Here is a 14,301-nt window from a genome sequence, read left to right on the forward strand (position 1 = left end):
ATACCACCAGGCCACTATGCTGCCACCAGTTCCTCGTTTGATACCAAAGACTATATTAGGTCAGGAACCAATCCGCAGGTAGCATAATTTGGCACAGAGGACATGCCGTTTTGATCATAGAGCCAAAAGAAGGAAACTAGTAAATTTATAAGTTTACTCCAGAAAATATAGGCAATGTTTACAAAAAAAATACAAAATATATTACAAAAGGAGACTAAATACAGTATGTACAGACAGTTAAAAATAAAAGGGATTTAAATAAGAAACTTAAGGCCCTGTTACACATAACGATGTCCCAGCGATCCCACCAATGATCCGACATGATGGGATCGCTGGGACATCGTTAGGCTGATCGCTGGTCAGCTGTCACATAGACAGCCCCAGCGATCAGGACCAGCGACGCTGGACGCTGATTTCTAATGTAAACGTCGGGTATCTAGCAGCCCCGCGGCTCCTGAATACCCGCTGTTTACCTTGGAAACGAGCGTACATGCTGGTTTCCAAGGTAAACATCGGGTATCTAGGAGCCGCGCGACTCCTGGATACCCGCTGTTTACCCTGGAAACCAGCATGTACGCTCGTTCCAAGGTAAACATCGGGTATCTAGGAGCCGCGCGACTCCTGAATACCCGCTGTTTACCCTGGAAACCAGCTTGCATGCTCGTTCCAAGGTAAACAGCGGGTATTCAGGAGCCGCGGGGCTGCTAGATACCCGACGTTTACATTAGAAATCAGCGTCCAGCGTCGCTGATCGCTGGTCTCTCGCTGCCACACGCAGCGATGCGCGTTGGGCAGCGGGAGACCAGTGATCAAAAAACGGCCCGGGACGTTCGAGGACGATCAGCGACAACGAGCAGAGGGGCTGGGCGCTGATCCCCGTCACACACAGCGATCTCGCTGGAGAGAATGATGTGTCACAAAATCAGCAATCTCGCTAGCGAGATCGCTGTGTGTGACGGGGCATTTACTACATCTCAGTCACTGGTATGACGTGTTGATGAGGGGAGGGGGGCCTTCCCAAGGAATATGATTCATCAGTACAGCGTCTTAGCTGGCCTTCCTGGCATCTGACACCTCCCCAAAGTCAGCGTCTCCGCTTTATGCTTCTCCCCAAAACCAAGGGACTCCTCCTTTGCTGACCTCACTTGGTGGGCAGTGGTAAAGGATGTGCGCGCCTTTTGGAAAAATTATTATAAGTCCTATCTTTCCATATCATTGACTGTGGGGTCTCACAGGGTGATAACAGGAGCATTACCATATCCCGTGCGATGTGGCCATTCTTTTGAGACCAAATATGACATGTCTGCATGTTACTGGGGGTAGAAACCATTTTCTCAGTTTCTGATGGCCGTAGAAGTCGAAGAATGCTGCCATACGTCACCTTAATTATACTGATTCTGAAAATATGTTTCCTGTCCCTAGGATTATTGTGTATTATAAAAAATCGACCTGGAATAGACAAAGAAAAATCTCTATCATTGGTGGGAGAAACTGCTCTGAACTGGCCAGGGCAAAAAAGTGACCATACTGCTGAAGGGAGGGGGGGGAGTGGATCGTGTTTCACAGGCCAGAGAGAGGGGTGCTGGAAACTGCGTGGGGGATCGTTTGTGAAGCTTGTCTTTCACACAAACCAAGGAGAAAAAAGCAACAGGCAGGTCTGGATGTGTACTTAGGATATTGGGAGATAACTCATATTTCCTGACAACTACCAAAACTGAATCAATAACACAAGCCCTCTCCTCACTTGAGGCTCCGGGTCTCAATGCAATAATCAATTCCTGGATTCGGGCTGCTGGTGACAGGGTATTAGATTCCAGACTTCCACTGGATCCTGGATTTGGCAAGAAGCTTAATTCCTCTGGGTCCCCTTCAGCAGTGTTTTCGTCATCCTCCATGATGTTCTGGACCATTCCTTAATCAAATCCGACCGAGTGTCCGTGGTCCAGTATTCAATTCGTAAAATCTTGTACAGCTCCTGTGTTGCTGTTGTTTCTTGTTGCGTCTATACATCCACTCTGGTCCTCTTCCCAAAGCCGAGTTGGTGGGGTTGAACATAGTGGCATCTGAAACCTACTGTGTATGCCTCATCAATGGCCTACTGGGTCTGTCTGTATTGCTCCCTGGTTGTGAAGCCCTGGATGGTGTCTACGAACACCAGTACCCTGCAGCTTCCACGGTTGCACCAGGCTGACTAGTATCCCACTTGCTGCCACCAAGTGTGGAGACACAGGGTCAGTGGGTGCTCTCGTCCGCTGGCCCAGCTGTCTTTAGCAAGACTGCATGGACCAGGGCTCATACCACGCCCGCACTCTCTCCCCATGGGCAGAACACTACTCAGACAACACAGGGTTAGAGAGTAAAACAGTGTGGAAATAATTTATTGAACCACCAATACACAATAGCATACAGAATAGTCCCAAGATGGTGCAAATCACAGAGTTTCACCCTTCCGCTGACTAGTCAGGATAATAGCAGCTGTGACCAGATATATTCCAGGGTTGCTACCCCACCTGTTGCACGCACACAGAGAGGAGGAAACCGCAAGCGTAGGAAGATGACAGTCCAGTGAGTCCATACCAGGCACCAGGCCAGTGGATCAAATGATCACAAACTGGCTTAATGTAGACTTTTCGAACACAGGCAGAACCTCTCTTTTTATATGTAACAACTTCTCATTCAGTCATTCCACCAAAGGCTTGGAGGAAGGAGGCCATCCCTCACTGCAGGAGTGTGCATACAACATGCAAGGATTGTCCTTCATATTGCAGAGCACCAATGGGTCATCAGCATATTAACAAACATTCAAACATTGTGCCTTTGTTTCCCAAAGATAGTAGAACAATACTAGGACTGCAATACAAGTACAGACACAATAGCTAATCAGCAGTCAGTGAACAAATGGCAGCCAATGAACAATAATTTAGTGACAATAAAGGGGGTTTTACACATAGCTGTCACGCCGTGCTCACCTGGGGGCGGGACCTCGGTCCCGACGTCATCTCTTCCGGAGCTGCGGTCACTCCGGGGGTCCCGTAGGGTGCGCACGCGCAGCTCTCGTCCCCGGGTCTCCTCCTACATGTCACGTTTGCGCTTGCGCGCTCCTGTCAGTGCTGTATAGGGCTCGGTCCTCTCTATGGTAATGGAGGACCTGACCCGGAACCTGTAGTGGTCATGTGCCTTCTGGCTAGGTCCTGACCCGGAACCAGTAGTAGTCATGTGCTATATCAGACGACCTCCCCCTAGGGGAGGTGCCTGATTATTGTTGTGCTTCCTGGCTTGGTCTGCCGTGTCCCTGCCTGGCTGTGCGCTGTACTCAGGTCCTCTGCCTTGCACTCTGTTGTGCCTCTTGGCACACGCTCTGAATCTGCACTCTGCTTTGTACTTGGCTGTGCCTCCTGGCACACGCTCTGACCCGGTGTTCTGTCTCGTACTCGGTTGTGCCTCCTGGCACATGCTCTGACTCTGTACTCTGTCTCATACTCGGTTGTGCCTCCTGGCACACGCTCTTACCCTGTACTCCGTCTTATACTCAGTCGTGCCTCCGGGCACACACTCTGATCCTGTACTCAGTCTCTTACTCTGTTACACCTCCTGGCACACCTGCTGCCTGACTCAGTGCTCCGACGTGCTCCTTGCACGCTTCCTGCTTCACTCACACCCGGACGAACGAAGTCTCTGTATACCACGTGTTCCCGTGTCCACACTTTACACGTTCCTGCAGACACTCTCACCCACTCGTGTCTCCTGTGAGCCGGCCGCCTGGTGCCAGCAGTCGTGGTGCCTCACCCCCTGGGGCTTGCCCCTGACGCTCCCTGTATAGGGGGTGGTCTTCACTAGGTCAGCTCGCCCTGGGAGGGTTGGTGTCACGACCCAGAGGGTCCACTCCAGGAGTCGTCACAGTATAATCAGGCCATGGACCCCGCTGGTGCCACCACCTCCATCCAAAAGGAACTGGTGTTCCTACGGGAGAGTCAGACCAGGATTATGGTCTTTTTGAAATCCATGGAGTCTCGTTTGTCGGCCATACAATCCGTTTCTGCCCAGTCCTCGGCCCCGCACCTGATGCCGCGCCTCGGCAAGCCACCCCGATATAGCGGGGACCCTAAGTTTTGTCGAGGATTTCTGAACCAATGCCGGTTACATTTTGAGCTTTTGCCGCAGCACTATCCCACTGAGCGCGCCCAAATTGCCTTTATTGTTTCACACTTAGAGGGGGAGGCATTAGCATGGGTGAACCCCCTCTGGGAGAGCAATGACCCACTCGTCTCTCGGCTTTCCACCTTTTTGGACACCTTCCGCAAGGTCTTCGACGAGCCGGGTCGGTTGGCCTCTATCACCGAGTCCCTCTTTAACCTCCATCAGGGTACGCTACCGGTAGGACAGTATGCCATCCGTTTTCGTACCTTGGCCTCCGAACTCGGTTGGAACAACGAGGCTCTCGTAGGGATCTTTTGGCGTGGCCTGTCCAGTCGGATCAAAGACGTACTGGCAGGTCGGGATACTCCCACCTCTTTAGAGGATCTGATCTCACTGGCGACACGCATCGACCTGCGGTTTCAGGAACGTGCCCGTGAATTAGCCAGAGAGAGGAGTTCCTCTCACCTCCTCCGTTCCTGCTCCAAGAAGCCGGGAAACTTCTCCGCCTAGGGTTAATAGGAGAGGCCTCCCTAGGTGTACGTGATTCCTCTCCTCCCCTGCTCGTGTCCGTATTATTGAATCTCGGTGCCAAGCGTTATTCTGAGGAGGCTTTCCTGGATTCTGGCGCGGAGGGGAATTTTATCACACTCGAGGCGGTTAAAAAATACCGGATTCCTGTCAGATCCCTGGAGACTCCTCGGTCGATTATTTCGGTCAATGGTACGTCCGTGCTGGAGTCCGTTACCCAGGCCACCGAAGAGATCGAGCTACAGATCGGAGCCCTGCACCTGGAGAAGATCTCCTTCCTCGTCTTGTCCACCATGTCTCACGCACTTCTTCTAGGCCTCCCTTGGCTATGGACTCATGAGCCAACCCTGGACTGGCGGTCGGGCGAGATACTCCGGTGGGGACCGTTCTGTCAGGAGAAGTGCCTGTTGCCCGTCCGTCTGATGAACTCTGCCGGTCCATCCCCGGCACCTACAGGTCTGCCGTCGGCTTACTGGTCCTTTGCAGATGTCTTCGACAAGAAGGAGGCCGAGACTCTGCCCCCCCATCGGCCATATGACTGTCCGATTGACCTCATTCCTGGTTCTACGCCACCCAGGGGTAGGATATACCCGCTATCCCCTGCTGAGACCCAAGCTATGTCTGACTATATCCAGGAGAACCTTGCTAGAGGTTTCATCCGTAAGTCCTCCTCGCCCGCGGGAGCGGGATTTTTCTTTGTAAAAAAGAAGGACGGCTCCCTCCGTCCTTGCATAGACTACCGAGGCCTGAACAATATCACGGTCAAGAACAAGTACCCATTGCCATTGATCCCGGAGCTCTTTGACCGACTTAGAGGAGCTTGAATTTTCACCAAACTGGATCTTCGTGGGGCCTACAACTTGATCCGCATTCGTTCCGGGGATGAGTGGAAGACCGCCTTTAACACCAGAGACGGTCACTACGAGTACTTGGTCATGCCCTTCGGCCTCTGCAATGCCCCAGCGGTTTTCCAGGAGTTCGTGAATGACGTCTTCCGGGATATGCTGTACTCCTGCGTGGTAGTCTATCTGGATGACATCCTCGTTTTTTCTCCAGACCTCTCCGCCCACAGAAAGAACGTGCGTCAAGTCCTCCAGAGCCTGAGGGAGAACCGCCTTTATGCCAAGCTCGAGAAATGTGCCTTCGAGCAAACGTCCCTGCCATTCTTGGGGTACATTATCTCAGAATCAGGTCTATGCATGGATCCGGCAAAAGTGTCCGCCGTCCTCGATTGGCCACAGCCCCATGGGGTGAAGGCAATCCAACGCTTCCTTGGTTTTGCGAACTACTACCGACAGTTCGTTCCTCATTTTTCCTCGTTGGTTCGCCCCATCTCGTCCCTTATCTGCAAGGGAGCTAACCCAAAGGCTTGGCCCTCTGAGGCTGAAGAGGCCTTCCAGTCGTTGAAACAAGCCTTCGCCACTGCTCCGGCGCTTCACCGACCTGAGGTTAGTAGACCTTTCACTCTCGAGGTAGACGCATCCTCTACTGGGGCTGGCGCAGTCCTTCTGCAGAAATCCTCTTCTGGACGTTTTGTCACCTGTGGCTTCTTTTCTAAAGTATTTTCCTCCACTGAGCAGAACTACTCCATCGGCGACAAAGAGCTATTGGCCATTAAGTTGGCCTTGGAGGAGTGGAGGTACTTACTGGAGGGTGCCATACATCCATTCAAGATCTTCACAGACCATAAGAACCTGGCGTACATCCAGTCCGCACAGAGGCTCAATCCTCGGCAAGCCAGGTGGTCCCTATTCTTCGCCCGCTTTGACTTTGAGCTACATTTTCAGCCCGGCGATAAGAACGTTAGAGTGGATGCGTTGTCAAGATCATTCCTGTCGTCTGATGCAGAGGAAGAACCCTCTCATATCATTGATTTATCCAAAGTAATTACTGTGGCTCCTGTCAAGTTAACCACGTTACCTCCGGGAAGAACCTTTGTGGCTGAGAATAACCGAAAACGAGTGCTAAATTGGGGACATTCGTCCAAGATTGCCGGCCACGTTGGTGTCAAAAAGACTTTGGACTTAATCTCTCGCCATTATTGGTGGCCTTCACTCTCCCAGGATGTTAAAGACTTTGTAGCATCTTGCCCGTCCTGTGCCCAGAACAAGATACCCAGACAACCACCCTCCGGTCTTCTGTTCCCGCTTCCCATTCCGTCGGCTCCATGGCAGCACATAGCCATGGATTTCATTACTGATCTGCCTTGTTCTTCCGGTTGTACTGTGGTCTTGGTGGTTGTAGACCGATTTTCAAAGATGGCTCACTTCATTCCTCTTCCCGGACTACCCTCTGCTCCTGACTTGGCGAAGATCTTCATTTCCCATATCTTCAGGATTCACGGCTTCCCCCAGCACATCGTGTCGGATAGAGGGGTCCAATTCACCTCCCGGTTCTGGAGAGCTCTATGCGGACTCATGAAAGTGTCATTGGATTTCTCCTCCGCCTATCACCCCCAAACCAATGGGCAGGTGGAACGTACCAACCAGATCCTTACATCCTATCTCCGGCATTTTTCTAATGCTCATCAGAATGACTGGGTCGGTCTACTTCCTTGGGCTGAGTTCGCCTACAATAATCACTCCAGTGAATCGTCTACCAAGTCTCCTTTCTTCATCGTCTTTGGACAGCATCTCAATGTGCCTCTACCGGTACTTCCTGTCTCGGGGGTACCTGCTGCCGATTCTCAGTCTGTGGAGTTCTCCAGGGTATGGCAGGAGACCAAAACCGCTCTCGAGAAAGCACGGGACAGAATGAAATTACACGCTGACAAGAGGCGCCTGGACGTTCCTCCATTTCTCCCTGGTGACAAGGTGTGGCTCTCCACCAAATACGTCCGCCTTAAGGTACCATCTTACAAACTGGGTCCCCGTTACATTGGTCCTTTTGAGGTCCTCAGGCGGATTAATGATGTTGCTTACAAATTGAAGCTGCCTCCTTCACTCCGTATTCCCAATTCCTTCCATGTGTCTCTCCTAAAACCTGTGGTTCTTAACCAATTTCATCCTTCTCCAGGCCACACACCCCAGCCTGTTGGCTTGGGGGATGAGTTTGAGGTGAATGACATTTTGGCCATGAAGAAGGTAAGAGGGAGAACCATGTTCCTGGTCGATTGGAAGGGTTTTGGCCCCGAGGAGAGGTCATGGGAACCCAGGGAGAATATCCACGCACCCCAGATTTTGTCTAAGTTCCTCTCCAGTTTTAGAAAGAGGGGGCGTAAAGGGGGGGGTACTGTCACGCCGTGCTCACCTGGGGGCGGGACCTCGGTCCCGACGTCATCTCTTCCGGAGCTGCGGTCACTCCGGGGGTCCCGTAGGGTGCGCACGCGCAGCTCTCGTCCCCGGGTCTCCTCCTACATGTCACGTTTGCGCTTGCGCGCTCCTGTCAGTGCTGTATAGGGCTCGGTCCTCTCTATGGTAATGGAGGACCTGACCCGGAACCTGTAGTGGTCATGTGCTTTCTGGCTAGGTCCTGACCCGGAACCAGTAGTAGTCATGTGCTATATCAGACGACCTCCCCCTAGGGGAGGTGCCTGATTATTGTTGTGCTTCCTGGCTTGGTCTGCCGTGTCCCTGCCTGGCTGTGCGCTGTACTCAGGTCCTCTGCCTTGCACTCTGTTGTGCCTCTTGGCACACGCTCTGAATCTGCACTCTGCTTTGTACTTGGCTGTGCCTCCTGGCACACGCTCTGACCCGGTGTTCTGTCTCGTACTCGGTTGTGCCTCCTGGCACATGCTCTGACTCTGTACTCTGTCTCATACTCGGTTGTGCCTCCTGGCACACGCTCTTACCCTGTACTCCGTCTTATACTCAGTCGTGCCTCCGGGCACACACTCTGATCCTGTACTCAGTCTCTTACTCTGTTACACCTCCTGGCACACCTGCTGCCTGACTCAGTGCTCTGACGTGCTCCTTGCACGCTTCCTGCTTCACTCACACCCGGACGAACGAAGTCTCTGTATACCACGTGTTCCCGTGTCCACACTTTACACGTTCCTGCAGACACTCTCACCCACTCGTGTCTCCTGTGAGCCGGCCGCCTGGTGCCAGCAGTCGTGGTGCCTCACCCCCTGGGGCTTGCCCCTGACGCTCCCTGTATAGGGGGTGGTCTTCACTAGGTCAGCTCGCCCTGGGAGGGTTGGTGTCACGACCCAGAGGGTCCACTCCAGGAGTCGTCACAATAGCGATATCGCTAGCAATATCGCTAAAGCATCACCGATTTGGTGACGCAGCAGCGATATCGCTATGTGTGATATACTTACCTCCGACCGGTTCCCCCGCTGTCTGTCGTTGATCGCGTGAGATTGCGCAGCTCCATTTCTTGTCAGGCGCTTCCTGCTGGGATTCCTGCGGGCGCGGACGGGAGGACGTCAGGATCGCCGCGTCTGAAAGGTAAGTAACGACCGCTGTATCGCTGCTGCATCGCTGTGAGATCTGCCTGTGTAGCAGCTCACTAGCGACCATTTAGCGATGCACCAGCGATCCTGACCGGGTCGTATCGTTGTCGGAATCACTGGTGCATCGCTAAATGTAAAGGGGCCTTAAGGGCCAACAGTCAATCTCACATATACTAGCTCACATCCCTGGGCTTACTGAAATAATATGGATAATTCAGATTAAATGAAGTGTTGCCACACAGCCATTTTTGTGTGGAAAAAAGTCAAACAGTGCTCCTTCCCTTCCGAGCCTTGCCATGCATCCAAACAATAGTTTTCCTCCACATATGGGTTATTGCCGTACTTAGAGGAGAAATTGCACAACAAATTTTGGGGTCCATTTTCTTCTGTTACCCTTGTGAAAATAAAAAAAAATTGGGGCTAAGTTAAATTTTTTGTGAAAAAGTTAATTTTTCCTTCCACATTGCATGAATTTCTGTGAAACCATTCCTCGACCAAAACTGTGCCGCTAACTATAGACCTGTCTCTAATCTTCCCTTCATCTCTAAACTTCTGGAACGCCTGGTCCACTTCCGTCTTATCTGCTATCTCTTTGATAACTCTCTTCTCGACCCTCTCCAATCCGGTTTCTGCTCTTTACACTCTACTGAAACTGCCCTCACTAAAGTCTCTAATGATCTGCTAACAGCTAAATCAAATGGTCATTACTCCATGCTAATTCTCTTGGATCTCTCTGCAGCATTCGACACTGTGGATCATCAGCTCCTCCTCACTATGCTCTGCTCCATCGGCATCAAGGACACCGTTCTCTCCTGGTTCTCCTCCTATCTCTCTGACCGCTCCTTTACTGTATCTTTTGCCGATTCCTCCTCTTCTCATCTTCCCCTTACTGTTGGGGTTCCTCAAGGATCAGTCCTAGGCCCCCTCCTCTTCTCTTTGTACACTGCCCCTATTGGTCAAACAATCAGTAGATTTGGTTTCCAGTACCATCTCTATGCTGATGACACCCAATTATATGCTTCTTCTCCTGACATCACGCCAGCCTTTCTAGAAAACACCGGCGATTGTCTAAATGCTGTGTCTAACATCATGTCCTCACTATATCTGATACTCAACCTGTCAAAGACTGAACTCCTTGTGTTTCCTCCCTCTACTAATGTACCTATACCCGACATTGCCATTTCCGTGTGTGGTTCCACTATTACTCCCCAGCAACATGGCCGCTGTCTTGGGGTCATACTTGACTCTGAGCTTTCCTTTGCCCCCCACATACGATCACTGGCTCGCTCTTGTTATCTGCACCTCAAAAACATTTCTAGAATTCGACCTTTTCTTACTTTTGACTCTGCAAAAACTGTTACTGTTTCTCTTATTCATTCTCGTCTCGACTATTGTAACTCTCTTCTAATCGGTCTCCCTCTTACCAAACTCTCCTCCAATCTGTCTTGAATGCTGCAGCCAGGATCATATTCCTCGCCAATCGTTACACTGATGCCGCTACCTTGTGCCAGTCATTACACTGGCTACCCATCCACTCCAGAATCCAGTACAAACTTATTACCCTCACCCACAAAACCCTCCATGGCTCAGCACCACCCTACATCTCCTCCCTCATCTCAGCCTACCACCCTACCCGTGCCCTCCATTCTGCTGATGAACTGAGGTTAGCATCCTCATTAATCAGAACCTCCCACTCCCGTCTCCAAGACTATACACGTGCTGTGCCAATTCTTTGGAATGCACTTCCCAGGTCAATACGATTAGTCCCCAATCCCTACAGTTTTAAGCGTGCCCTGAAAACGCATTTATTCAGACTGGCCTACCACCTCAACACATTAACCTAATCTATCCCTGTGTGGCACAGCCAAAAGTTTTACCATAACCAGATTCCCCGCATCATGTTCCCACATGCTTTATGCATCCATTAGCCCTCTGTGTCTGTACTGTTACACACTTAACATTATGGCTGGTCCATACAATCAGAGCAGCTGTTACCACCCACCTTTCGTGTCTACCTCTTTCCTCATAGACTGTAAGCTTGCGAGCAGGGCCCTCTTTCCTCTTGGTATCTGTTATGATCTATGTGATTATTGTTATGCTGTAATGTATATCGTCTGTACAAGTCCCCTCTGAAATGTAAAGTGCTGCGGAATATGTCGGCGCTACAGAAATACAATTTATTATTATTATAAGGGTTAATAAACTTCTTAAATGTGGTTTTGAGGACTTTGAGGGGTGAAGTTTTTAAAATGGTGTCACTTTTGGGTATTTTCTGACACTTAGGACACCCAAAATGAATTCAAATGTGATGTGGTCAGTAATTAAATGGTTTTGTAAATTTTGTTGCAAAAATTAGAAATAGCTGGTCAAATTTTAACCCTTTTAACATTCTAACCAAAGAAATATACATGTTTCAAAATTTGTGCTGATGTAAAGTAGACATGTGGGAAATGTTATTTATTACCTATTTTGTGTGACAAAACGCTCTAGTTTAAGAGCATAAAAATAAAAAAAATGAAAATTGCGCAATTTTCAAAATTTTCTCCAAATTTCCATTTTTTTCCACAAATAAACGTAAGTCACAACAAATTTTACCAGTATCATAATGTGCGGTAGGTTACAAGAAAACTCTCAGAATCCGTTAGATCCATTGAAGCTCCAGTGTTAGAACACTGAAAGGGTTAAAGCTATGTGCACATGAGGTTTTTATTTCATGGTCTAAAAAGATGAGTGTTCTAGTGGTAAGATGAGGTGTTTTGCTTTAGAATATTTTTTTTTATCCCCATAGCTTTTTTTTTTTTTTTTTTTTGCAGCATTTCGTTTGGACAAAAGTTTGGAGCGGTCTCCATCAGGAGATAATTCAAAGAAGTGAAATGCAGTTTTTTTTCCTCATCAGGCATTTTTCAAAATCTGAAGCGAGAAAGAAAATTCTCAAAAGACAACATATAAACAGCAAAGTGGTTTTACAATATAAATAGGAATCTTTCAAATTGTTTTAATTTATTTTTAGTGGATGTGCTACAAAAATATTCTCAGAAACAAATCCTCTGAATTGCTTAGTGCATTTTCTGGGACGTGTATGTGATTGTGGTTTTGCTCGGTGTCATGGGGTTCCCAGTTTGGCTGAGCATTTTAGTATCTTTAGTCAGTTAACATATATAACAGAGGATGAGGAATTGTGAATGTTTTCTTCTACATAAAAATTACATCTTCGACTACAACAAAATCGGTGGGTGTGTATGCAGAGTGATAAAAATGACCTAAACTTAACTGCTTTAGTAGAAAAATAAATTTAAACTATCATCCATTTTAATCCTAACAGAAAACTTCGGTAAGAACTCGGGGAAAAATGTCAAGTTATCCTCAAATAACAAAGTAGAAGATGAAGATTTTATGGAGCACTCTGAAGCAGAAAAGCTCATTACAGCTAATACATATCCAGGACTACTCACTACAGATCTGTCAGATAGTCCCTCACATCATGGGGAACGTTTGCCTGGCCGATCCCAGATTGTTACTATAGGTAAAGGTCAGAAAGTGGGCAAAAGGTTTCAGTGTGGTGACTGTGGAAAATGGTTTACCAAAAGCTCAAGTCTTCTGACACACAGAAGGATTCACACAGGAGAGAACCTCTATCCATGTTCACTTTGTGGGAAGTCTTTTACAGGTAAATCGCACCTTGTTATACATGAGAGAATTCACACAGGAGAGAAGCCATATTCATGTTCATTATGTGGCAAATGCTTTACTAATAAATCACATCTTGTTACACATGAGAGAAGTCACACAGGGGAGAAACCGTATCCATGTTCAGAATGTGGGAAATGTTTTACACAAAAATCACACCTTGCTAAACATGAGAGAAGTCACACAGGAGAGAAGCCATTTACATGTTCAGAATGTGGTAAATGCTTTATAGATAAATCATGTCTTGCTACTCACGAGAGAATTCACACAGGAGAGAAGCCATATTCATGTTCGCTCTGTGAGAAAAGTTTTACAGATAGATCAAGTCTTTTTAGACATGAGAGAATTCACACAGGAGAGAAGCCGTATTCATGTTCAGAATGTGGAAAATGTTTTACAGATAAATCAAGTCTTGTAATACACGAGAGAATTCACACAGGGGAGAAGCCGTATTCATGTTCATTATGTGAGAAATGTTTTACAAATAAGTCAAATCTTATAATACATGAAAGAAGTCACACAGGAGAGAAACCATTTACTTGTTCAGAATGTGGGAAAAGTTTTACTACTAAAACCAAATTTAAGGATCATCATCAGAAAAATCACACAGGGAAGAAACCATTTTTATGTTCAGAATGTGGGAAATGTTTTAAAAAGAAATCAAATTTTGAAATTCATTGGAGGATTCATATCGAGAAAAAACCATATTCATGTTTGGAATGTGGGAAAAGCTATAAAAGCAAAAAACGATTTTTAACACATCAGGTTATCCACAGACCTTAGCTGCTCAATATCACTGAATATATTAAAGGGAATTTCGCCAGGATTTCCAAACACCCCATTTATATTTATTCTTTTTAACATATGTGGACATATTCGGGTTAATATTTTTATTTCATTCATATTTAGAAAAATAAATGTGATGAAAGTGAAGGCAAAAATTGAATTTTCACCAGTCTGTTAAAGCGAACCTGTCAGCAGGATTTTATGAAGTAAACTACAGGCATTGTGCTGTTATGACTCTTACACTAATTAAAATGCTACCTGAGATGAAGAATTCCGTCTTGTGGTTCTTGTGTAAGCAGTGTTAGACGTTTTCAGTTAATGAGATGCTCGTGCTCTGGGGCGGGGCTGTGGTCGGAGTCTTATCTTCCTGCTCTAGGCCAGAGAAACCAAGAAGAGACCTCTTCCTTGACTCTGTTGCTTCCCCTTTACGTACCAGATTTTTCCAGGAGTCCTGCTCTTTGGCAACTGAAATTTTTCTTTTCTTTTATGTTTTTCCTGCATAGCAAATATTTTCATCTTGCACATTTTTCAGTAAAGCTTGATTTTTTGCTATAGTAGACGCTTCTAGTGGTTAGTTATTCCTAACCATGGAGGATCACTGTTGACTGCTCGGCTTTCTCTGGTAAGCCCATAAGAAATGAATAGAGCGTAGGTCGCCCATGTGCACCTCCCCTCCATCCAAAACAGAGCTCTGCAGAAGCGAATATTCAGCTTCCAGAGCCGCCATGCCTGCATCAGGGGGTCCCAGCAATCACTGCATTATCCCA

General features: G+C 48.0%; 1 protein-coding gene across 3 annotated transcripts in view; it reads left to right on the forward strand.

Moving 5' to 3' along the window:
* Positions 1–13,805, forward strand: part of LOC141076776 (uncharacterized) — a 140,504-nt gene extending 126,699 nt beyond the window's left edge. For all 3 annotated transcript variants that reach the window (XM_073564075.1, XM_073564076.1, XM_073564074.1), the window contains one exon: positions 12,384–13,805. In XM_073564075.1, the coding sequence (XP_073420176.1) occupies positions 12,384–13,531 (1,148 nt within the window). In that variant the 3' untranslated portion in view covers positions 13,532–13,805. The remainder of the gene's footprint in view (positions 1–12,383) is intronic.
* Positions 13,806–14,301: the final 496 nt, after the last annotated feature.

Source organism: Dendrobates tinctorius, unplaced genomic scaffold (assembly GCF_039654945.1).
Source record: "Dendrobates tinctorius isolate UK_male_01 unplaced genomic scaffold, ASM3965494v1 ptg000425l, whole genome shotgun sequence".
NCBI classification, from domain to species: domain Eukaryota; kingdom Metazoa; phylum Chordata; class Amphibia; order Anura; family Dendrobatidae; genus Dendrobates; species Dendrobates tinctorius.